At 26.2% G+C, this 26,713-nt stretch overlaps 2 protein-coding genes across 3 annotated transcripts; one reads left to right on the top strand and one right to left on the bottom strand.

Annotated features, from left to right (window-relative positions):
• Positions 1-2,372: 2,372 nt before the first annotated feature.
• LOC129963514 (DNA polymerase epsilon subunit 2-like) lies at positions 2,373-14,396 on the bottom strand. The gene is made up of 11 exons (XM_056077941.1): positions 14,229-14,396; positions 13,896-14,123; positions 12,694-12,967; positions 12,293-12,349; positions 10,997-11,118; positions 10,521-10,662; positions 8,823-8,943; positions 8,626-8,740; positions 7,314-7,509; positions 4,294-4,470; positions 2,373-2,495 (listed from the first exon to the last, which is right to left on the bottom strand). The coding sequence occupies exons 1-11, from the start codon at positions 14,288-14,290 to the stop codon at positions 2,406-2,408; spliced, it is 1,584 nt and encodes a 527-aa protein (XP_055933916.1). The 5' UTR covers positions 14,291-14,396; the 3' UTR covers positions 2,373-2,405.
• Positions 14,397-14,649: 253 nt separating this feature from the next.
• On the top strand, positions 14,650-25,136 carry LOC129963190 (F-box/SPRY domain-containing protein 1-like). 2 transcript variants are annotated; one of them, XM_056077360.1, is made up of 3 exons: positions 14,650-15,256; positions 19,253-19,487; positions 23,226-25,136. In XM_056077360.1, the coding sequence occupies exons 1-2, from the start codon at positions 14,675-14,677 to the stop codon at positions 19,436-19,438; spliced, it is 768 nt and encodes a 255-aa protein (XP_055933335.1). In that variant the 5' UTR covers positions 14,650-14,674; the 3' UTR covers positions 19,439-19,487; positions 23,226-25,136. The 2 variants fall into 2 exon arrangements, with proteins under 2 accessions (XP_055933335.1, XP_055933334.1); XM_056077359.1 differs by having other exon boundaries at positions 19,217-19,487.
• The last annotated feature ends 1,577 nt before the right edge of the window (positions 25,137-26,713 follow it).

Raw genomic sequence — 26,713 nt, 5'->3', positions numbered from 1 at the left:
GTTCAACAACTTTTATTAACATTTCTTTTTGTTGGAAATTAAATCTGTAATTACAAAAAATCAAAACTTCCATTTCTGGAGCTAATGATATTTGAGGTCGAGACCCAGAAGCTTGATTGAATGAATAACTAGCAACAAAATAGCAAAACAATCGTGTTAGAAAAAGACTAAGATCTCCATAGAGATTAATACTAAATAATATAAAAATATCGTTTTGTGTATATTTTAATCTCTTCAAGTGTGTTAAAGTATGAAGAGCATTTGTGCGAGTCGATGTTATTTTTAAGGAAAAGTTTGTAAAAGAAAAATATGAAATGAAGGTACAAAGTCTTATTATGATGATGAATGCAGTTTATCAAGTTGGTGTTGCAAAAATCTCAATCATCTTCTTAAAATGCGACAGACATAAAATGTCTTTTCATTTCTAAACAATTCCTACTTGCAAATAAATTTAAACATCAAGTAAAAAATAATAGGAATTTTAGTTCTTAAGTTTATATACATATATTACTACTGCAATGTTTATTTTTTTTTAAATTTAATAATATACAAATTACGAAAAAATCAAAACATTTTAAAACCTGACAAGCAGTACAACTGATTCTTATAAATTTATCATGCGTTTTTAATTATTATTCAATAAAAATCTGAAAAGTTAAATACAATGATAACAGAAAATATCAGTGCCTTTCATTTCTAAATCATTTGGAAACTATATTTCCTTTTTATTTTCTTAAACCATGTAGCAAATCAATGTGTGCCTGAGAGAAAGAAAATTTTCGAATTAAAATAACAGAATGTATTGAGATTGAAAACGTATACAATAAATTCTATTTATCTATATTTTTAAAATTAATACATTTTTAGCCATTTAAATTCAAACTTAAAAATATCTTTTGAGCAGCATTAGACTCTGATTTTCTCATATTTTTTAAGGTCTAATTTCATAACTTTAAGTGTAATATTAAAATGCAATGCCACTTGAAAATCACGCGCCTAAAAGAAATACTTGCTCAGCTGCATTCTGGTAAAATCCAGTTCTCAAAATCACATGAACTCCGAAAGCTTTAGCATGCTATCTTCGCTTGTTCTTTGGTTGCGGTGAGCGATCATTTGTCTACTGATTAAACAAAAAAAGTTTCAAGTATATATATATATATACATATATATTTGCATTGCTTATGAACTTATTTTATGAATAAATTAATAAGCCAATTAAGGTACTTAAAAAAAAACAGTTTTCGTTATTCCATTCAGACAAAAAATAAAATTTAGAAAAGAAAAATTTATTATATTGTTAATTCCTCTTGTGTTAATTTAGTTTATGCACAATGCATTTAGTATCATTCAAATGATTTTGTTTGTAAAGGTCCGTGAAAAAAAAATAAGATATAAAATAATATATTATAAAATGGCAAAAAGATTATGAGCAACAAGTAGAAAAAGTTATTAAAAAATCATTCTGCTTTTTAAAAGCTAAAATTTCGAATTAATTAATGAAAACCCAAAATTTTCAAATATTTAAGTTAAGAACTGCAATAGCCATTTCGTAACATAAAATATTGATTTAAAACTACATCCGCAAATAATTGTTCTTTAAGCGAAGTACTTTTTGCCAAAGAAAACAGCAGCATATATTTACCTAAATTATGGACATGAAAATTCTAAAAATAAGGTGAATTATACAGAAATGGTTATTTGAGTTAGATCATGTGATCTCCAGGTTTTTCTGCATTACCATTCTGGAGAATTACAACCATCGTTTTGAAATTTTAGAACTATAATTTCATAAGTAAAAAAAAAAAAAATATGACAAAGATCAGATTCGGTATAATTTATTTCGAATTTTCAAGTAAGTTAACGATTTTTAACTAATTAACGATTTTGAGTTATACATAAAGGCATATTTTATATTAAATTTTAGATGCCCCATGCTTTTGTAAAGGGCTTTCCTTACTATCTGTCAAATTACTTTTGTGACAAGTTCGTGAAGATACTACCTGTCAGTTTTACAACAGACTAACATTACTTCCATTAATTCTAGCTTTTTCATTTTCAAAATAAATTTTCTATAGAAAGATATTTTTGAAAAATGGGAATTCATTCCAATGATTTAGAAATTCACTTCAAATTAATCAATACTACAATTAATCAAATTAATCATTACCTCCTTTTTCCCTTGTGCATGCATTTTTTTTTTTTGAAAACTTATTTATTATTACTTTTCGAAAAGTGTTTATTTGAGAGATTTGAAGTTCAGATTTTCTTAACCTCTTATCCATCCCCCCCCCCCCAAAAAAAATGTTTTATGACTAAACTGACACATAAAAGAAAATTTTTTAAAAGAAAATATTCAAAATAATTTATTATACATTATGGAAAATATACAAAGTAGAATAATAACACTATTGCTCATCAGTAATTTCACTGTCTTCAACTTGCTTTGCAGATGGAAAATAGACTTTAAATGAAAAATTTGAACGAGGCAGAGAACCCTGGAAAAAGAAAGATTGTAATGAAATGAAACAAATAGCAATTTTCTTTGATGATAATATTTATGAAACATAATTTAAACCGTAAACATTTTGAATAATTTGTAATTGAAGAAAAAATAATTCAAGCAAAATAAGTAAAATCAACATATATAATTAAAATAAATATTGTTTCGTGTAACTCTTCCATTTATTTATAATGAAATCATAATTTACAATAAATGTCTGCATGTATCTTCCCAGCTATAAAAGTAACAATTTCTTTGTTTAATAAATATAGAAATGGCTTTATAACTTTGCTTTACTGCTTGCCATGGAATTTACTACTTTGTAAGCAAAGCTAAACTACTACAATCATACTATATTTTTCATATTCAAATTATCTTTTAAAAGGCAATAATATTATCATAATAACTTTTTAAAAAATAAGACTAAGAAAAAGTATTTAAAAGTGCATAATTGTGGTTTGAATTCAATTTTATTACCATTAATGACTTTTTTTCTTTCTTTCTGATATTTGAATATTTATTATTAATTATCGTCAAAACATACTTTTCAGTATTCATAACAAAGACTGATAATGAATAATTATTTTCAAATGAGGCATTATTATTTTAAAAATAAGACAAAATAATGTAAGGATACATACAGAAATTCAATAAAGTTTCACAAATCATACTCCACTTTTACAGCATTTAAACATACAAATTTACTATATTATTGAAATTAAATTTAATGCAGAATTCTTTTTGTTAAATCAAACATGAAAAATTTTTCTTACATATAAGACTGAGTGAGAAAAAAAGTTTTTTTTAGAGTTACAAACAGAAAGAAAATAAATTTTCAGGGAAATATTTATCACAACTGATACATAGCAATCATTCTTTTACCTTTCAATATAATTTACACAAGAAATGAAATACACCACACTTTATAAGCACCCCCCCCCCTCCAATTTTTTTAGTACCATAAAAATTATACTGCCTGGGATAGGCATTATTTTGTGAGTGTCAGATTTTTTGATATCTGCCTGACATATAATTACAAATCAGTGTCACCCCCCCCCCCATTCTTATATCACAGAGTCTATTTCCTGGGATAGGCAATATTGCTCCCTGCATATCAGATTCTTTTTAGCATCCGTCAGGCATACAGTTTCTGAAACAATAGATGTTTCATAACAAATTTGAGTAAAGTCATAAATCATTATTGATTTAAATTTCAATGGTTCTTTGTAATGATTACCTCATACTACCATCAGTAATAAAATATGACTTTCCATTAATTCCTAAATGACGCAATTTTGTGAACTTTCAGAAAGTTGCCATTGCTTGATCATAATACATAGCCAAAACACATTATACATTTAACAAAGAATTTATCACACACTTATACTTTTTCACAAATTTATAATTATGCCAGTTGGGGGAATGAATAGAAGATTACAAATAAGAAATTCTATTAAATTAATCATTCTAAATTACATTTAAGTGTTAACTGTCTCATATGAAAGTCATGCTGAATTTCTGGGGCAAAACACACAAGCATTTCAGAGTGCATGGCTTACAATCAGTTAGCACTGCTGGAAATTTATCTTTTTAATAACCTTGTCACAACTTTTTTCTTAAAATAATTTTTTAAATGGAAATTTTTGAGGATTAAATATGAATAGAAATTGCAAATATTATTAAAAAAATATTTAATTACATTCTGCCTAGGTAAAAATTTAATTAAAAGCTTAGCATAATTCCCTATTAAAATAAATAAAAAATTCTTTATTCTCAAAATTAGAAATACATACAGGATTGAAAAATATACTGTTAGAACTTGTTACTGTATAAGGATCATATTTATCTGCACAGACAACCACATCTGGAAGGGGATACAAAGATAGAGCATGATCATATTCCCAGTATACAGGTGCAACATTCAATGGCAGAGGTAAAAGATGTCCATTGGCAATAACTGTCTTTACAAACTAAAAAAAAAAGAACAAATAAATAAAACAAAAATTATATCATTCATTGAAAATCACATTAGGAAAAGTTCAAATCTGTCATTAAGAGAAAATAGCTTCCAAAGATAATTTTTGCATATCACATTCCATAAGTTACTCTCTAAAAAAGACATTTATAAATTCTTTTCGCCTCTTTTTTCCAATTAATAGTTGAAACAATTTGAAAAAGTAAAGTTTTCTCGTCATATTCATGAAAAATCAAATATATGATGAGTTAGTAAATATTTATTATGATTGTAATAGTGTTTTTAAATTATTTTCCTAATAATAAACAAGGATTTGTCTATAAAAAAACAACTGTCACCTCTGCTCTACATTTATTTATTTGGTATTCCAGAAAAGCCTACAAATTTAGTTAAAATAATTAAATTCCATATATTTTGAAATCAAATGAATTGGAAGGTTTTCACAAAACTTAAACTGAACAAATAAGTACTTTCTCCAGTTGCATGTCCTTGTTCCAAATCAAGACATATATAAAAAATAATTTTTGAATATTAATTACTTTTGAAAGTTTTAGGTATACATTTTTTTTTTAATGAAAACCGGAGGTAAAAGCATAAGACTTTTCAGAGATAACACATAGTTCAATGCATCAACTAATATAGTTTTAAGATATACATATCCTTAAGAAATTAATTAAAATTCTTTTAATTTCTTAACAATTAAAAAAGCATTATCTAAGTTTGTTTCAACGGTATTTTATGTGCACCAAAATGTAATATTAACTTAACATCATGATCTATATTTTTAAAGGTAAGAGCAATGACTACATGTATGTAATTTTAATATTATATCATCAGACTTATTGTAATATTAACAGCATAATAGTGAAATTATATACTGTATGTAATTACTAATGTGTATACATTTAATGAAAACCATGCTTGTAAGTACATCAACTTCTTTATCATGAGATTAGACATCATTCAAAAGTGTTTTGCTTTTTAAATAATCTTCTAACCCACAATTCTTAAAAATGATTTCAAAAATTGCCAAAATTTGCCATATTTTAAATGAAAACAATCTAAGAGAAGAATGAAAAAAGAATAATTAATTGTAGAAAGATAGAACCTTCACCGCAGAAAAATTGGTATACTTATAATTATTTAGATTATAAGCCCCTCTCAGATTTATGCACAGGATATTTCAGAATTAATACAACAATCAGATAATAGAAAAAAACAAAGAAAACACTTTCTTAAGTTAATACATGTCATAATCAATTATATACAATGGGAAACTCAAAAATTTTTTTAGACTGTAATAAATGAAGTGATTTTCGTATACATTAGAATATGACTCTACGTTAGTGACTTGGAATCAATCAGTATCATAGTGATGAGAAGATGGGTATGCAATTTGGCAGTTTCAATAACGGTGTTGGTAAAAGAATTTGTAAGTTAAGAGCAAAACTCCAAAAAGCAAGTGTCTAATCACAGAATATTTCTTGTGCCATCACACTCCAAAGAGGCATCCTTTTGTGTATAATACAGGTCAAGACAGAAGTGTTAAAAAATTGGGCCATGTCCAAAAAGAGAGTTTGGCATAGATTCAAAGGCACTACTAAAAATATGAACTATTGTATTGACTGTATTAAAGAATTATGTCAATAATATTTGTAGCAAATATAAAGAATCTTTGCAATAAGCATATTCTCACACTAAAGTTGCATTTGCATTCTAGTTATTGTATTAATATAGAACAAAAATCTCTCTTATCATATATAAATATTTCATTTGTAATCATAAAATCAGTGGTAAAAAATTGCTACATTTCTGAAATTTTTTTTGCGTTAGTTATAAAATATTATAAAGAAAGAAAAGGAAAGACTGTGGGATATACCACATCTAAGTTTTCATATTAATCATAAGAATGAAAATTCACCTGATTGCTTAATAATGCAACACATTTCAAATAGAATAATGGCTGAACTATTTTGGCTATTTCTAAAAAAATTAAGTAATTTGAAACATTTGTAGTCCTTTTTTAGGTCATTTATACTGAAAAACTGTTCTGGTTAATTGTTAGATATAAATATATAAGAAAGTTTTCTCATTTTCAGATAAAAATATAAATAATGATTTGCATTTTCTCTTTCAAAAATAAAAGCCTTTCAGTTTATTAGAAAATTTCCTCTTCACCAAATATATTAATTAATTATGTTTATAGATATAAATTTTGTAAATTATTTTTCATCTCCTCATATTCTTTGTGAACATAATATTCAAAATAAAAAAAATAAAAAATAAGAGAATAAAAGATTATTTAAAACATTCATCAGCAATAGATAAATTTGTGATAATTGGAAGCAATACTAATATAGAAAACAAATGTATGTAAATTTCTCAACCTGCTTGAATATACAATATTAATCAACACATTTTTATATGAATATGAAATTAAATATACATTGTTACTAAAACTACTGCTAAATTAAAATATCACTAATATGCTTTAAAAGATACAAGATAGCTATGATGTGTTGAGAGTTGATTTTTCAACATCAGATAGATGACTGCATTCACTAAAAATATGGAACAAAGAGAAGCCAAGAAATGATAAAGTTTAATAAATATGTTTGTGTTGGGAAACTTTTTCCTTCTTCTCATTATCAACATATTTTCCACTGCATGTTATGAAGGAGAAAAACACAGACAGAGATGGAATCTTTGATTAACATTCATTTCCTAACTTATCAAAATAATTATATCAGATAACACTAATTTCTTACATCCATCAACTCATCACAGCTAGGCTATACAAATCAGCATATGTATATACATCAATATGAGATATCTCACCAGATTAGGTATATCAACTTTCTCTTCATGCTCCCAAGGAGTATAAATACTATTGCGACACATTTTTGAGATGACATCTTCCCGGAAAACTACTATATCCTGAGTACAGTATTGAATGTGACAGGGATTTGATGTAAAAATAGCTTTAGGAACCTTTTTCTTGAAGTCCCCAAGAAAGCTTGGTGGGATACTAGGTCTAGAAATGGAAAACATCACATATATTATTAACTATTTTACCTATGGCATGCTTTTTTAAAATTAATAAATTTAATCCAAAAATACTTATGTGCTTCTTTTCTAATTCAAAAAAAGGTATCACCGAAACAGATTATAATAGAATACTATCAAATAAAATTTTAATAATTCAAGTAAGAAACAGCAAAGACAATGTCAGAACCATTCAGACAAAATCGGAAATTATATTTAAATTATAAAATACAAATTTTAAATTAATAACATTTACCAGTGCTTTTTACAACATCTGCTATTAATTAGACAAAGTATGAAGAGATAAATATAAAACAAGTTTAATAGTGAAAAAATGCTATAATCTGGAAAAAAAATTAAAAACCAAAGAAAATAAGGGATTAATCTATCTATTTCATCAATAATTAGAGAAACCAACCAGAAAAATATATGGCATATTGACTGAAGCAAAAATAATTAGCAATAATTTTAACCAGATAAGCACATAGGGATGAAGAGAACTTGAAAAAATTATTTTTGCTATAGTATTGACCGGCAAAATCTTTAAATCTAGAAGCAAGGCATTCTTAATAATATGTAAGAACATTTCAACACTCCATGCACTATTTTAATATCTTTCAATAAATTCGTGCAACAAAATATCATTCATATGTCAAATTCCATAAGAATGTTCCAAGTCTAAATTCTAAGAAATATTTGTGAAAAATTCAAAACAGATAGTTCTTATGTACTAAATAGATTATTCAAAAATTATTCCCAGTTCCATAATGAAATTGTGAAAATGAATTTTACATTTCATTACAATTTTGCTAAAATTGCAATGTAAAGCATATAACACTACACTAATACACTCAATACTGTAAATTCCAATCCTCCAAATTTTAATTGTACAAAAGAAAATCAAATTCTCTATCAACTTTTTCAGTAACTGAGAATTCAAAAGTATGTGCATATTATATCAGGAGATATTTTATATATATTCATTTTATCTTCATTCATTTAGAAACTGAGCATAAAATATAAGTAAATGTTATAAAAGATTATTACAAAAAATTTATATCTTGAACAAATTATAGTATGAATAGAGGAAATGAAAATTGCACACCTAGGTAAAATATGGGGAAGGCCAGGATCATTAGGGCCTGGAACAAAGATAAACTGTGAATTTTCCATTAATGTGGGAAATTCACTGATCATGGTACCAAGTTGAGAAAAACAATCTAAAAAAAATGATAAATATATTTACTCATGTTTAAGAATTTGTTCATGTTTGAGATTTAGATGCTAGGAATATAGACTTACCTTCAAAAGTTTTACTTTGTGAACCAATAATGGGAAGTGATAAAAAGTTCCCAATAAAAACAAAACAGGTAGGTGGCATGAGAGAATATCCAGCAAATAAAATATGCAATTTCTGCATTACCTATAAATAAAATAAGAACAAATATTTTCTATTCTAAGAAACTTCTGGTTCTTAAATCAAGTTGAGAATTTGTTATACATTAAAATATATAAATCATATATATCAAACCTCTGTAATGATTAAGTTGAAGAATAGCAATTGTAGTAATTATAAATTTTAGACTTTGTTAATATTGCAATTTTCTATTCACAATTGCAATGTAAAATTTGGCTTTGGAATACAGTTTCAAAATGGCATTTTAGAATTTCACCAATTTTCTAAGCTTTGTTATTTTGCAACTTCTGCACTCATCTAACTATAGTTCTGTCAAATTTTAACTTATATGAACTACAAAGTATTAATGTTAAATATAAAGTCATATGGAATCAAATGATGGTTTAATCATGTTATTTTGAATTATTCCTGTTTGTTTATTGGGATGAACAAGGCTGACTGAATAATACATACTCAACTTTTTCAAGTTAATTACCCTAATCTAAATGTAGCTGAGAAAGGAAAAACCTTGTTATAAATGGGAACTTTTTTCCCTTAAATAAAATAAATAAAAGTAAAAAGCATGGCCTGAGTATCTGAGTGAAAAAAAGGATGATTGAATTATATAGAATACAAGAATTTTGAGGTTATAATTCTGTTTGAATTCCTTATCCTCTATCTTTTGGAAATTCAAGTTCTTTTCACAAAACCCTCTCGGTGTTGCAATCAAAGTTGTCAGCAATACAATTTTTGAAAATGAGGGATTGATAAGATGTAAGAAAGAATAAATATTTAATATAAATAGGATCTCCCCTCTAGTCCCTTGAAGAGACACAGAATGAAGATATAAATATTTTTATTGTCAGGAAACAATATTCAGTAATACTTTTCTCAAGTTGAAAAAAAAATAATATAATGCAAATGATGAAAAAAATACATTATTAAGTAAATTACAATTTGTATTATTTGGCATATAACCAAATTAATTATAATTTAACACATTACCAACTAATTATAAACTTTATGAAAAGCCAAAATAATTATACATATTGGCTTCCATAAAAGTGCTAAAGCAACTACTGCTTTTTGTTCGGTTACTTTTTTATATGCTTTTCTTTCACTTATTTTAAGAATAAAGTGGCCCCTGTTTATACTGAGATTTTTCGCCTCCTTTCTCAATTACATTTAAATTAGTTGGTTAATTTTTCTCAATTACATTGAAAAAGTTGCTTTTAGTCTAAGTTAAAACTAACTAAGATATATAAGGAATGAAATATACATAGCTTTGGACTTGAAATTCATGTACGTCTCAACAGAAGAGAGGATTTAAAATCAGAATTTTCTGATACATAAGTAAAATTATTTTGATTCTTTCAAACTAATAAATGCCATAGGTATAAAAGCATTATATAAGATTTAAAATAATTTATATTAACAAAAAACAATTTAGGGGCAAAAATTACAATATAACTGAAATGCAGTGTAATGTAATATTTTATAATATCACTTCTCAAATAAATAACAATTTTTTTATGTACAAATCAACACAGCATTATTTTATATCCAGTGATTTCTAATGATATATGAAAAGTCTTTATCATTACCTGTAACTGGTCTAACCATACATCAGATAAAAAGACAAACATTGCATCTGTATTAGCCTCTTCAGCATGCTTAAGATTTGCTGATAAACGGTGGGAATTCATTGAAGAATAAGGAGTTACACATAAATTTGGGAAATGTGATCTAAAACAAAATGAAATATAAATGATATCCCAGAAATTTTATACAAATAAAACAAAAAAGTGAATCAAAAGAGAATTACATAATATTCATCAATAATTATGATTATATTCTGATGTACCAAACAAATCTTAAATTTCAGTGCTAAACTCAGAATTAATTTAAAGATTGCTAGCCTAAACATATTTCAAATAAATATCTTAAATTTCAATTAATTTGGATTTGTACACCATCTAATAAAAATACAAATCTAAACTTTTTTCAGAACAAAGATAATTAAATTTATAAGCATTTACAGGTTTTTTTTAAAAAAATGCAAAAGGAAGCATAGTCTTACAGTGTTATATCTGCAGGTTCTGGGGGTGGAAATCCAATAGCTGTGATATAAAAGATTTTATCTTCGTAAAACCCTTCAGCTAAAACTATATTATTTTCTGTGAATAATCCACCTTTATATACCTTAGTTCTGTTAAGAATTTAATAAAGCTGAAAGTTAAAGAATGCTGGTTCAAGAACTTTTGAAAGCATTCTGAAAATGTTTTTGAACCTTACAGTAATTAGATAGATACAAAACTTACAGCAATTAGATTTATTTATTAATTGAAATTTTTTTTTAATTTAAACAATATATTTTTTTAAAAATCTGCATATCATTTTTGTTTCTCAAAATCTTAATTCAATGAAAGTATACATTTAGTACACACACACATACATATACACTAAAAACAAATCTACATTTCAGACTAAGTAATATAAATAAACATAAGTACTACCATTCATTTTTTTTGGACAAATTCTGACTAAAATTTTAAAGGACATTTTATAATGAAATTTGAAATAATATATATAAGAATATTAAAAAAAATTACTCATAATTATGTTGCTTTTGAGATGAATAAGACTGTCTTTCAAAAAAAATGTAATACACTCCAAGACAAAAACTAAATTAATGCTAATAATAGACATATACATCCATTTTTATAAATAAAATATAAAAAAGACTATAAATGCCTTAAGCCAGATGATTTATATGCTTTAATATATAAGAAATAATTTATTTCCTATCTTTCATTAAACAGCTTTCTTCAACATTTTCAATATAACGGGGAAAAAAAAAAAAAACATTCAAAGGAGAAAGGGGGAAAAAAAATAGTATTTTAAATTTGAAAATTTAATATTTTTGCATATCCATATTCTTCAGGGCAATATTTGAGCCAATTTTGATACTGACAGAAAGCAAGTATATGTTCATTTTTATTACCATAGATTAGATTACCAAAATAAAAATTTTAACAGTAAACCATACCATTTTATAGGCAACTATTAATAATTTTATAGGCATCTTTGTAAGCAACTATTAATAATTTACCTAATTTTGCTACTAAATAGTTCGATTTTAAATAATAATTTCCAAAACTTTCCAGAATCATAAAATTATTAATAAAAATCCTGAAATAAGTCTAAATGTTGTTATTCTAAAGATGGCCTTCCAAATTTTGCATGTATTATATATATGAAATTTAAAACAGATTTTAAATTAAAATTATACATAGATAAAATCAAACAAAGTAACAAACGTAAATGCATTATTATCAAAAATTGCCAAAACTTTAAAATATGAATCAAAGGATACTGCTTGCTTAAGATTTACTCTCACAACCCCTGTAGGATCTTCCAAGAAGAACTGACCCTGAAAATGTTCATCTGATATAAATATATTTCCAAGCAATTAAACATGTTTAGCTGTTCACCTCTGATTAATTTCAATCATGATTTAAATGAAAAATTTATTAAAAAAATTCAAATACTTTTGAAACCAAGCATATTATTTACATGTAAGACTATGATATCATAATAATTAATTCCTTGATAGTATAAGATAATTCATTTGAATTGATTTATAATAATGTAATCTTCTAAATTGTATAGAATAAAAGAGAAGCAATTTCTATGTTACCAAGTAAAACAGATTTAAATTGAATTCAAATATGTTTTAAATATTTATTAAATAAACTGAATGAAACAAAAATATACCTCTTTCAATTGTGTTAAAATTCCTAAAACAATAACATTTTCTTCTTTTGAAGAGGAACCAAGTAAATGTTCAATAGCTCTAAGTGAATAAGTACAGGACTGGCTCATATCACTTGAAATTGCTGGAGCAGCAAATAGTCTATGACGAGCTGTTCTTTGATGAACTGTTCGATATCTTTCAATAAGCATATCAGCTTTTGAATTTGCATGTCCATGCAATGTAGCAGGTTTGTCATGAAGAGAGCCCCAAGACATAAATTTCTTAAAATCAGCACTACAAATTTCAATTTAAGAACATAATTTAGTTCATAAAAAGAATTTCCAATTAAAACTTTGTTTATAACAATAAATTTCCATAAAAAAACTTCAATAATAAGCTTCACATATAAGGCTATAAGACAAAACATTTTTAGTAATCACATAACTAATACATTTGTTTAAATTCTGTAGAAGATATATATATATATATATATATATATATATATATATATATATATATATATATATATATATATATATATATATATATATATATATATATACTTTTTTTATAATTTAATACATACATAAAATGAAATTAGCAGAAGTAAATTTTTTCAAAGATTTTTAAAAAAAATACCAATATCACATCATCACATCCAGAATTAAAAAAATATACATTTTTCATACAAAAAGTTTCCAATAAGTAATAGGTAATAAAAAAAATCTCATCTTGGAGAAAATTGACAAATTGGAGAACTTTTTTATTAGATTTTCTTAAAGGCAGTTTTTAAATAATAATTGTGTAACAAATCAACAATAAGAAATAACCACAAAAAAACAAATTACTCCTTTTTCAGCATTATTAAAGGAAACCAATAGTTGATTATTAAATATAAAATATTAGTAGATCAAATGAATTTGAAATTGACACAGCTTATTTTAACTTTTTGAAAGTTACATATTAATAAAAAATTTTAAAATTATATATAATATATAAAGAGCTTTTATATAATATTGTCAAGATAAATCAGCATATACAAGGGATTATATTTAATAATATTGGTTATTAAAACCTACAAACCATAAATATTTGAAAATAAAAAGCAAATATTTACTTTTTAATGGTAATATAGAGATAAAAGGGATAAGGATATTTAAACTGATAAAAAAAATTATTGTTGATTATTTACATAATGAAAGAATAAATATTATTTACTTACTTAAAAGTAAAACGAATTAAGGAAAAAGCGTCACAAACATTGAATAATACGCTATTATCTATTGCAGAAGAGTGAAGACTTTTAAAAGCTGTTTCCACAATTGATTTTTCAATTAAAGGGCTCACAAGATTCTGCCCTACAATGTGGTTTAATATTTTATCTATATCTGCTTGCTGTTCAGATGGAGATAAAGATTCTAACTGTTCTTGCAAAAACTTCAATGCATCACTAAAAGAAGAATATCAGATTTTAAAGCGTATACAATTCAAATCTAATAAAAAATAATAATATATTTGCTGCTTACAAAAGGAGTGAAAAAAAAAAATCATGTACCTTCTTAAAGTGTAGCCATGCATGTTAAATGCTGAAATAATAATAGCTTTTAATGTTTTCATCTTTTTTCAAATTCAAATTAATGTAACTTCTTACAGATAAAAACAAATGCAGTAATGCATTATTCCACTAGACCACAATGAAATGTAAATAAACAGACGAAAAAAGAATTTCGCGCTATTTAATACATCATGGATACAGTTAAATATGTTTTACTTTGTTTGAAGAATCTTGATGTTCGAATCTTGTAATAATAATGTATTGAGAAATAAAAAAAAGTTTAAGTATTTAATTTTATTTATTATGTTAGATTATTTCTCTGAGTAAATGACTATTCTTTTCTTTAGAATTTCTCAATTTTGGGATCGAATTTTTAATTTTATGAGCATTATTTTGTAATCACGAAATGGCAGCAATTTCAATGATGGAGATTTGTGTATTCCGCTATGGCGGAAGCGAAATGGGCGAATTTAGCCCATAATATTTTAGAAATAATATTTTCTTATTTAGATCTTAGTGATTTACGTGTTTGTGCATTGGTATGCAAAAATTGGTACAAATTTCTTAATGATGAAGACAACGATGTGTGGCGTATGCACTGTGTCCGCAAACTCGCGGAAGAAGCCCTGCGATCTGACATTTTATCCAGTGTTCCGACGTACAAAGCTAAACTACGAGCGTTTTACCATGCTTGGGACCCCCGCGAGTGTTCGCGAAATGTGTATATTAAATCGAACGGTTTCACACTTCATAGGAATCCTGTAGCGCAAAGTACTGATGCAGCGAAAGGTAAAATAGGTTTTAGGACTGGACGGCACTGTTGGGAAGTATGGTGGGAAGGTCCGCTTGGTACAGTAGCCGTGATAGGTATAGCGACCAAAGAAGCTCCTGTGCAATGTCCAGGATATGTTGCACTTTTGGGATCGAACTCTGAAAGTTGGGGGTGGAATTTGGTGGACAATCATTTACTACATAATGGTGATAGCCAAGGAAACTACCCTCAGCTTAACAATGCTCCAAAATATCAGGTAAATACACAAAGCAATAGATTGTTTATTATTGTGCATTGATACATAATTCCTTACACTAGTATGATTATAGGTTTCATGAATAGATAGAAAATGCGGGATAAATATTGTGGATCATAATTAAATCAGTTTATTTATAAATCATGATATTGTTTACAAATCATTGATGTGTTTTGGGTGCTTGATCTATTAAATTTTTCTATGATTTTTTTTATTTTAAATAATGATAAAGATTATCATGGATTATTTATAATATTAATTTATGCCCTATTGAGTGAATAAACTTAATTTTTATTCCTTTGGTGGTAAACTTCTATAGTGTTCATTAATCAACAGTGGTATTTTTAGAAGTGGAGTTAAACACTGTGACATTCATTGCAGTATCATTATTTCATTCCAGTTAATGTTAGCACTTACTTTAATACAAAGTATAATGAGTGTTTAGTAAATCAATATCAGTTTTTTTATTGTGTTATGTAAACTAATATTAATGATATATAAATTTTTAAACTACTTAAAATTGTAAGCAATTATTTAATACAATCACTTCATCAAAATCTTAACTGCTTATCTAATACAATTGATTTTTTTATCTATCAACTATTATTATTTACATTAAGTAATTTTTTTCCATTTAGAAAAGCAAATTTTGTTTTCAGAGTTGCTTTGTTTACTAAATGAAAGTAAATAATGGTTATAAAAGGTAAATGAAATAGTTCCCACTGATCTATTAATTGGAATATATTGTGTTTTTATTTTATAAATTTCTTATAAGTGATTTCAAATTGAAAATTTAATTATTAGAAAAATCTAATGCTTATAATCAGTGAAAAATCTGTGTATTCTTTGTCTTGAAACTCATTTGTATTCAATTTTGTTATGTGCTTGTCATATTCAAAAGGAGACAGTAAGTTCATATAAATTCTTTCTTATTATATTATGCTATATATGTATATATATATGAATCAAAGCATGCATGAAAATGTAAACATAACAATAGTACTTTTCTGTCAGCAGGGCTCACACAAAAAACTTCCATGTCTCAGCATGATCTATTATTTTTTAAGTCTTAGCAAAGAATGCTGATGCAAATATTAAAACAGTAATCTTCAAGCTTGGCAATGGATGGGGCCCACTTATAGAAAAGCACCGTCTCTCCTTATAGTTAATATTTCTTTTTCTTTATTGTTGAGAAAGCTTTAAATGAAAATATTTATTTCTAATCCATAGTTATACAAGAATCTGAATATTTATAATGCAGGTACATGATTACTGTCTGAATTCTTGTTCTCAGATTAAATAAGTTGAAGTTTGAAATCTTCTTTAGCTTTAATAATATATCAAAATGATAACTGGCTTTATAAAATCTAGTCAGAAAGAGTAAAAAGAGAATTGAAATATCAAGACCATGTTCAATTCTAATTCCTTCAATCTAATATTTGCTTATGATTAATCACAGTATAAATCTTTTTAATAATTACTTTTTTAGTTCATAAAAATAGTTTTTTTTTAAAGCTAAATGTAAGAATTATAAATTGTTTGGTTTTTCAAAATAAGGATTTAACTAATTATATTTTATTATTGTTATCTTTATCTTTTTATATAATTCTAGTAAATTATACAGTTTTAAAGTTCACTAAAAGTTTGATATAGAATTAATAAATTTATTCATTTCACTTCTTTAGTGGTTCAGTTTGCATTAATGATGGCTCAAACTTTGGTAATATTGAGATGCCAGTATTCATTGTAATTATTTTTAAATGTTCTTGTTCCATATATGTAATTTTCCTAATGCAAATTTTATTTATCTCGGAAAGCAATAGATGACTATTGTTGATTGCACTTTGCATTTGAAATATGATTATTAAAATTTATTTTATTGTTCTATTCTGCTAATAGTATCCATGTATCATGAAGCTCTATTATAGTTTTGCCATTTCAATCTTCCAAGGTCTAGAAAATAAAAACTGCAAAGCCCATGTACCCTATCTTAATAATAAATTTTATTATGAAACTATAATATGACTGAAAACCTATTGGTTATTCTACAAAATCTCAAAGGAATGGTTGGTGCAGTTTCTCAGTACAACTTAGAGTAGGCCTAACTGGTATTTGTAATCTCATAATATGTATCTCAAATGGTAAAAAGTGGAAAGAATTATGTATCTGTATCCTTATTGAGGTTCTCTTTACCCTAAAGGAAACCCTACCTTCTCTATAAATATTCAGAAATCCCTACCTTCATTATAAATATTCAGAAACTTGTATTACTCTAGATTAGAAATAAAAATCAATAATAAAGAAAAGGAGAACCTTTCCTCTGCCTTTTCTCTCCCTTCCTTTCTTATTTTTATTCATTTTATCTTTTAATTTTAATGCTCACATTCTAAACATTATTTTGTTATATATTTTCCTCTATATATCTCATTCTACAAATTAAATTTTCAGAATTATTTTTTTAAAAAAGAGCATATATTTTCTAAAATAAGACGAAGGCTATGTTTTAGTAGCTGCACATTACAACTTGTACCATTAAAATGCAAACAAATGTACCCAACTGGCATTAAACTGCAATTTTGCTTTAGAAAAATTGCTTTATTTGTTTATCTTCTTAATGTTGTTTGCAATGCTGTTTGTTCTTGAGTTGTAAGCCATTGTGGGTTGATATGCTATCTCTTACTATGATAAGATAAATCATAGTGTGCCTTTCTACATTCACATGAAAAAAATAGCAAGATATTGTAAAAGAATGAAAGCTTGTGATCCAGAAATTAAGATATGACAGTACTGTTAGAGAAAATGAGTTCATTCATAAATTTTATATATGAGCAGACAGCAATGAGCAACTGTTGGAATTTCAAATATGAGTTTTTGTTCCTACATATTACATTGCATGTTTACTTATTTATTAAAATATTTATAAAATGAACATCTGCTTTAATGATATTGTGTAAAACAGGAATCCTGGGTATTCTGGGGTCATAATAGATAAATTAAAATAAATATATGTTCTTAGAATTAAAATAGAAAATAAATCAGTAACATATTAAAATGTATTGAAATTTGAAACTAAATTATTAAAAGTGGGAATATCATTATGTGCCCTGTCAAGCATTGAAAAATATCTAAACCAACTGAGTGTGCTTAAGTCATTTTGTTTCTACCACACCTCAAACATTTTTTTTTTTTAATTGTTTTGGCTTTTAATGAGCTTATAGTTACTATTTACTAAAATCTCTATTCTTTGATATGGAATAGTAAAGGTTTTCTTCTATACCTTTGTACTTTATCCCTAGAATTTTTATTCTTTTATTACACTTTCCTTACCAGCAATTTCAGAGCATTCAGCAAATATTAATATTGCATAAATATTTGATATTAGTGAAATTGCATCTTCTGAGCATGATTTCTTTATATTTTTCTGTGAGAGAAACTGCAATATAATTCTCATTTCAAGAAATTATTTCATTGCAAATAGTAGTAGACATTGTTATGCTACATTGTATATGTTTGTTCTTAACATTTTGTATATGTTATAATTTTTTATGTAATTTTAAATATTTTAAGTTAATTTTTCCAGGTCCATATGTTCAATGCTTACCTCTATAATACATAGAGTATTTAAATAATTGTATATTATATGTATTGTCCTTTGTTATTTCTGTTAATAATACTTTCTTATTACTCTTCCTTAAATAAGTTAGTTAAGTCAATTATTTTTTGGCAGGGTGTCTGTAAAAAAGATCGTTGCATAGACATACTTTAAAAAATTTATTCTAATCTTAACAGAACATCATATGTGCCATATTAAATTTTCATATGAAACTAAAAACCATGGTGCCTAGACGGATGTTTGCTTTTTTCGGCTTTAGAATAAAATGCTAGCTAGAAGTTATTTTTGCAACTATCTTTAGTGAGGCACTCTGCATTTGTTTGACTGAGTGTTCATTTGTTGTGCAGCAAGTCATGGATTTTGCTCCCATGGTGCCTGTGCAGGTTGGAGAACGAATACGTGTGATCTTGGACTGTGAAGACAATACACTTGCCTTTGAAAGAAACTATGAATTCTTAGGAGTTGCATTCCGAGGCCTACCAGATAAGAAATTATATCCTGCAATTTCAGCTGTGTATGGAAATACTGAAGTGTCAATGGTTTACTTGGGCCACCCTCTAGATGGTTGAAGAAGCTGCACTTAGCTGTAGTTGATTTCATAGTTTGACCGAATTAATGGTGAGTAACTAATACATTTATCCATAGTGATTTTTCTTCATTCATAAATTATAATTATTAGAATAAAAATCTTTGTTTTAAAGGTTTTTGAAATAAATTATTTTTAAATATAATGAATATATTGCATTTTAGATGTAAAAACTTGTAATTATAATGTTTTTGTTTCAGGCAACTTCTATTGAAATTCATTTGTGAATGCACTTACAATTTCCTTTTTTATTTATAAAATGAATGACCTGCAAATAATTCTTGTTTTTACTTTTAAAAGATTAAAAGAAAATCAGCTCTTTAAAAATTTAGTTAGCAAGATAATGATTTAGGCTTGATTTGTCTGTATTTATATTATTTTTAATTACAGCATTGATAAGATGGCTACTGAAGTTGAATTTACTGAAAATTAGTAAAGCATTGTCTAAAAATATATCACCCACTGTAGATATTTTAAAACAGTTTAAGAAATATTTTTTGTGAATAATATGCCCAGAAGTTATTCAGGAAAAATTATAGCATTTTGATTAATTTTTGTTTTAAAATTAATATATATATATATATATATATATATATATATATTAGAATTCTTATTATATAAGAGCACTAGAAGAAGTAGCTGTATGTCAAATTTTGATAGATCTAAGTTTCACAGTCAGTCTTTTAAAGCATTTTGAAGAATTGTTTGTAATATACAGAATATACAGACAGTAGCTTGCATATGAATATTATGTTAGAAAATAAGGAAAATTGTTTAGAAGCTGCAGCTTCTGGTATACAGTAATATTTTAACGGATTAAAATTTTAGAAAATATCTCAATCCTTTGCAGTGTACTACTTTTCAACATTTAAATGGGAAAAAAATTAAGTTGGTGGTGGTCTATTTATACCTAAAGGAATACGCAAGTAAAAGTTTTTGGAAGATTTCATTTGATTCTATGGGTCATTACCATCAGCTGAACATAGTGCCATTAGAGCTCTGAAAAATGCAAGTTGGTGAGCATTCTTGCATATGAATGTAAAAATACTACTTTATACTTATGTAGCAGATTTAGCAAATTGCACCATAAAGAGGCTTGCTTAAATTCTCTATCCAAGGGCATTTCTTAGAGCATTTTCACTGCTTTGAGAAGACTTAGTAGACCTCACTGGATCATTTTCAATACAATTAATAGACATAAAAAAATTAACTACAATTTTATTTACAAAAAATAAGCTATAATATATATATATATATATATATATATATATATATATATATATATATATATATATATATATATATATATATATATCAAATTAAAAATATTTATGCGAATATATAAGACAAACATTAGTAAAATTCAGTGTCAAGATCAAAATATCCATTCAGCTATTAAGTAAAAAAAAAAAAAAAAATTAGAAAACTTCCAAGATCTGGATTAAGGGTCTATCATTTCTAGTTATTCTAATCCTTTTCTGCAATATTCCTTGAATTGGGTTTGTTTTCCATGAAAAAATATTAGTACGTGAAACAACAAGGTACTTTCTTTCTGTTATGTATTTTGTCACATAATACAATCAGTGCAAGTTGGGGGAACATCTAAATTTATTCAATGATTATGTGTATGTTTTTCTTTTTGTAAAAGTTCTTTTATTATTATAGATTAAATAGTTTAAAATACAGTTAACAAAAGAACATTTTTTTTTGTCTTAGTGCAACATAGTTGATAATTATAGATTACTTAAACTACCATCTGTTACTAAAAAAGAAAGTGGAAAATGAATTAGTGAATTCTATACTCCCCCACCCCCCATTTGTAATGGAATTTAAAATGTAGGTGATGGTAGGAACTTCATGTAGAGGAAGCATTGTGATGCAAAGAGTTAAAAAGAATGGGGGGGGGGAGATAAAGAAAAAAAATTAATCTGAAAAGAAAAATAAATTAATTTAATTTTTACACCAGTGATTCAACAAGTATTATAATCTCATTTTCCTTGTAAAAAGGATATTCATCATCACTTGCCAAAAATATTGAACTGTGTGTAATTTTATACATTTATAAATTCATATAAATTAGAGTTTGCTCTTGCTCTTTTGATATAAAGTATAGCATTTTGAATTTTTATTAGCAAAATCTATTCTTTGCGGATGAAAAATCCTTATTATATTTCTTTAATTACTTGTTTAGTTATTATATCTTGGCTATCCTTTTCCTCTGATTAATGAAGTAGCAATTCCTGATTAATCATAATTGTTATATTTTCCTAAATATTTTGAATCTCTTTTAGAATATTTATTTTTACTGTTATTTAGAATGCTCTTATAGTAATCTAAACAGCAGTACATTAAATATGGTTATTTGATTTTAGATTGGTTTTAATATTTTATATAGTATAAAGTAAGAGTTTGATTGCAATATTACTACGGAGATTATTGTGAATTAAATCATTATAAATTCATTTTAAGTTTTGGATGAAGATGAGATTTTAGTGAAATGCTTCTCTTGTAAATAGATAAAATTAAATGTATAAGTAATTATCATTTTCTTAGGAGAGCTAATAAGATTGTAAGGTAATATAAATATTTTATAATGAAATTTTTTTAATGCAGTGTCTCGGGATGGTGGGAATTGTCATCTCTCCCATTATTGTTGCTATCCAATATTTATCATTATTATGGAAAAATTTTCTACATTATAAATGAACTAATCTGTTCTATTCTTAAATTATGTTCGTGAAACTATTTCAAATCTTCTAACTTCTACTTTTATTACAGTTTCCAGAAGTTTTTGTTGTTGTTGAGTGTTTTTATATTACAGTTTGTTTCTTAATTATTGATCTTCTCTATTGTGAAATTAATATTGATTCTTAAAAGATAAATTACATATGAACCTTGTATTTGTTTTATATTTAATTATTATTATTGAGTTATATAATTGGTTTTTATTTCCCTTTCATTTTATGCTAAGCTAGACTTTAAAGCATTTTCTTTTCAATTTTTCTTCCCATTTATAATTTTTATGATATTCCTTTTCTGCTTTATATATATATACTTTATAGACATTTTCAGAAATCAAAAACAATATCAGTTACAACTTCATAACAACTAAGGATCAGAACATTATATTGAATCTAGTCATAAAAAATGTTTGCTGTAAATTCGAGGAGGGTGGCTAAAAATAACTTCGTTTGGATGCAATTTGCTTATTTTTGTGCCTAAATTTATAATTATCATTATTGTTTATAATCTAAATGCCCTTCTATTTTATAATTGTAAAAGAATATAATATAGATTTATTTGGTATTATCAAATGCTTGCCGAACGATTAATTGCCAAAAAACACCAATGATTACATTTTAAAAATCATAACTAATGTTCCCTAATTCTGAAAGTATAGTATGTTGATAAAGCAAAGTTCATTTTGTAAAGCTGTATTGTATCTGGCTGAAACATCTATAATTATTTTATTCAATTTATCAAAATGGGAAATTAACCAGCATAATTGTTTTATATTTTCAAGTTTCAAAAATTCCAGGGATTTTATTCTTTTCTATGTCCGTCCTGATTAATTATTAGGATTACAGACTTGTTTGCAAAACAGTTGAGAATTGAAAATTCAATTCTGCTAACCATTTATTGTGTGCACTTTTTTGGGGGGGGCTCAAACATTCCACTCCCCTCATTATTATTTCAAGCAGGACATCAATTAATCTTATTGCTTTTTATTATGAATATTGTTTATTATTACCGAATCATTTTATTTCCAGGCTGACACCAGTAATTTGGACTTTTTAACTAAGGACTCCTTTCACAGTGCCATGTTTGATACCAAATGCCATCTCTAAGTTGAATGATGGAAATCCTACAGGCTGGTTTAAATTGAATGAGCGCAACTATTCTCCAGTCCCTTGATCAAGCTGATAAGTCATCACTGCAAAATTCTGAATAACTAAAGGAACCATACAAGCTTTCAGACATTCAAAATATTCTATCATAAATTTCTCATTAATTGCATTCGCTGAATTGGAATGTCATCAGGACTGTGAAATATCAGAGCTGAGTGACTGAATCTATATTCATATAAACAAAATATTTATTTTATACTTGAAACTGCTTGCATGTTACGAGTATGAAGATATACAAAAATCATTCCAGTTGCTCAAATTCTGCATTAATTTCAGTTCATTGAGATGAGTGAGTGAATGCCTATTAATTTCTCTTGTGCGGTATTATTTATTTATTCATTCGGATTGAAAGTTGTTTGGGAGTGGAGCAAGAGCAACAGCTTTTAGTTTTAAAATCTTTTGTATGATTGCATGATAATTGTGTCACAATTTTGTGTTGGTCAGTATTTATAAATTAGAATATATAGATTTCTTTCTTATTATAATTTAATATTAATTATATATTGTTGGATTGTTATATGTTGTTGACTTATTTTTTTCTTATAAACTATTTTAGTACTCTTTTTGTTAGTTTAAAAATAGTTATTGTCAAGGACAAATATTAGTAAAAAAGTTGCCAAAATGCAGCATCTTGTGCTGTGTGAGATTGATGGAAAATCTTTGTAATATAAGATTGTGTTTTTGGTGCAGATTTTGAATACAAAGATAACTTTATTTTTACATAGATTTGTTTCTTTTTTTTTTTTTTTTTTTTTCTGTTTACAATTTTGTATTGTAATAATATTTACTTATAAAATTCAAAGTTTCCTTATCACAATTTCAATTATGTTATAGCATCTGTGATAAAAGTTTAAAAATTAAGTCATATAAATAATATGTATAAAAAAATTTGTTGTTAATTTTCTGGCAAAAATTTGGAAACGTATTTTGTATTCTAATTTCTTTTTTTCAGATTTAAAATATTTCTTTATGCTTATAAATTATTTTTTACCATTGCTTGCCATATATTTTCTTGGATCATTTAGTGTAATTGATAATTGTCATCAAATTTTATTATTTTTATGGTCTTAATTCTTTTCTTTATATTAGTGGAAAAAGCATATTCTGTTCTATTTTAAAATCAGTTGATATTATCTTGCACTAATTAAAATTGAAAGCTTAGCATAAAATTTTAAATAATCAAAATATCTCTGTATATTTAGTAGTACTTTCAAAGTAGTTTGATTAAATAGATCAAGATAAGTTTACTGAAAGTATCTTAATATGAGTGATCAAATTTCATCGAAATGAAAAGAAGTATATTTATCACATATGGGATTTTTTCTTCCATGAAGCAAGTTACTGCCATGAGCATAATACTTTTATTATCATGTTGAATGTGCTATGCTTGTAGTCATTATTTGTGTTCATATGTTTGCATGATTAATTCTTAACTTATGGATTTATTTTGTCACTTTTCATCAACTGCAATATGTTCAAATATATCTTTTGCTGTGTTCATCAGCATTAACAAAGAATTATTTCCTTCATATTCGGGAGTTTAAATTGAGTGTGTTCTGAGGTTTATTTCATTATATATTTCCTGTTGTAGAATCTCAGTCACAATTTATTTTTAAAGTATTGAATTCACCCATTGATATTTGCTGCATTAAACTAAATTGTTGTTGCTCTTGTTCCATGGAACTTGTGAAACGGTCTTCAGTTCAAGTGACAAAGTTTTGTTATTTATTTATTCTTTTTTAATGTTTTACATTAAAGTTGTATTTAAAAATATTTTATTGTTGTCATCACTAAAAAATAAATTATAACATCTTGAGTTTAAGTACAGTTATTGAAAATTGTTTCTTTTGAGCAAAGCTTTTATTATGATCTTAAAGACACATTTACACTAGCTAATGCACTTAAATCATAGTTCTTAGTTATAGGATAAACTTCTATGATGCATTCACTGTGATACAATAAAGTGATCAATATTGCTTTCAGTTGATCAAAGATCCATTGCAAGATGAAATCATCTTATACTTATCAGAAAAGCCGAATTATTCACTACTGCTTTATATCACCAGTATAATTACTAAGCACACTTGAATTTATTATACACAACCACCTGCCGAGGTATATTAACCAACCATTAAACAGTAATTTCTGGAGGTTAAGAACCTTAATTTCAAGCATTCCTCTGACCCTTCTGCAAATCAGTAAAATATCACCAAAATCTTGTAATTCTATTTCTTTATTGCAATAGACTTTTATACAAAAAAAAAAAAAATCGGTTTTGATTTCTAAGTCTCTCTCTCTGTCTTTTGCATTCTTTTTCTTCATTTAAGTAAATAATTCACCTTAAGAAGGGAAGCTACTTCTTTTACAATATTTGCAAATATATCTTGTATACGTTTATAATATTTGCAGTAATTAATATTTTTATTATAAGAAAAAGCATTGTAGAAATCATTAACAAGCGAGTTAAATTCCAAGGAATATTTTAAAACATTTTTATATATAAAGGCAAATCTTAATTGGGAAGTGTGCTATTTTTTTATGCAGTAAGTGTTTAAGGTTTTGAAAATCAAAAAAATTTGCAAAATAAAATATATGAATTTTTTTTATCAGTATTTTGTGTGACAGAGTTGGGAACAATGAAATAGCTTAATGCCTTAAACACTATCCGGTCTCAACGGACTAGTGCTTGACTTTTTGCAGGCCATTCCTGCTTTTAATGCCATATAGCCAAATGCATGAGTATTTTTAATGTCCTATATTTGATAAATTGAGTACATATTTAATTTAGTATTTTCTTTGAATTTTAATAGTTTTAGCATATAAATAAAAAAAATGAGAAGTAAATTATTATATAAAAGCATGTATTCATTGATGTGGGAAAATTTTGCACATAGATTAGTGCCTAGGTCAACTGGGTACAGACCTAGCTTCAATTGTCTGTAGAACTGGGTGGTGGGGATAATTCTCAGAAATAGGCAATAAAAGGCATGAAAATGCTTTGGAACAATTATACTAGGAAGTTTGTATATATAATTATGTCTTCATAAACAGTAAGATTTATGTTCTTTCACTCGCGGCCGTGGTAGCCTGGTGATAAGGTCCCGGCTTCAGAACTGGAGGTTTAAAGGTTCGAGACCCGATTTCACTGAAGAACCGTTGTGTAAACGGATCTGGTGTACGTTAAATACGTCAGGGCCAAACATCTACCGATTGGTGTAGTGTGGAACTTTAGAGGGAGTGCCAGTTCAGGTACTGTCCTTATCTGACCGCGGTTCAAAATTACGAGGACCGACCCAAAATAGCACTAGTGTTGCTTAAAAACGGGAAGTTAATAAAACTAAGCTAAGCTT

The sequence above is a fragment of the Argiope bruennichi genome, chromosome 3, assembly GCF_947563725.1.
Source record: "Argiope bruennichi chromosome 3, qqArgBrue1.1, whole genome shotgun sequence".
NCBI lineage: Eukaryota > Metazoa > Arthropoda > Arachnida > Araneae > Araneidae > Argiope > Argiope bruennichi.
The sequence above is the reverse complement of the archived record's forward strand: the minus strand, read 5'-3'. Positions and strand labels throughout refer to the sequence as shown.

Excerpts from the sequence above, each read along its gene's own strand:
- LOC129963190 (XM_056077359.1), top strand. The coding sequence starts at position 14,675 with ATGGCGGAAGCGAAATGGGCGAATTTAGCCCATAATATTTTAGAAATA. Across the intron at positions 15,257-19,216 it reads ACAATGCTCCAAAATATCAG|CAAGTCATGGATTTTGCTCC; the intron begins GTAAATACACAA and ends TTTGTTGTGCAG.
- LOC129963514 (XM_056077941.1), bottom strand. The coding sequence starts at position 14,290 with ATGAAAACATTAAAAGCTATTATTATTTCAGCATTTAACATGCATGGC. Across the intron at positions 10,663-10,996 it reads GAACCTGCAGATATAACACT|ATCACATTTCCCAAATTTAT; the intron begins GTAAGACTATGC and ends ATTTTGTTTTAG. Across the intron at positions 8,741-8,822 it reads ACAAAGTAAAACTTTTGAAG|ATTGTTTTTCTCAACTTGGT; the intron begins GTAAGTCTATAT and ends CATTTTTTTTAG.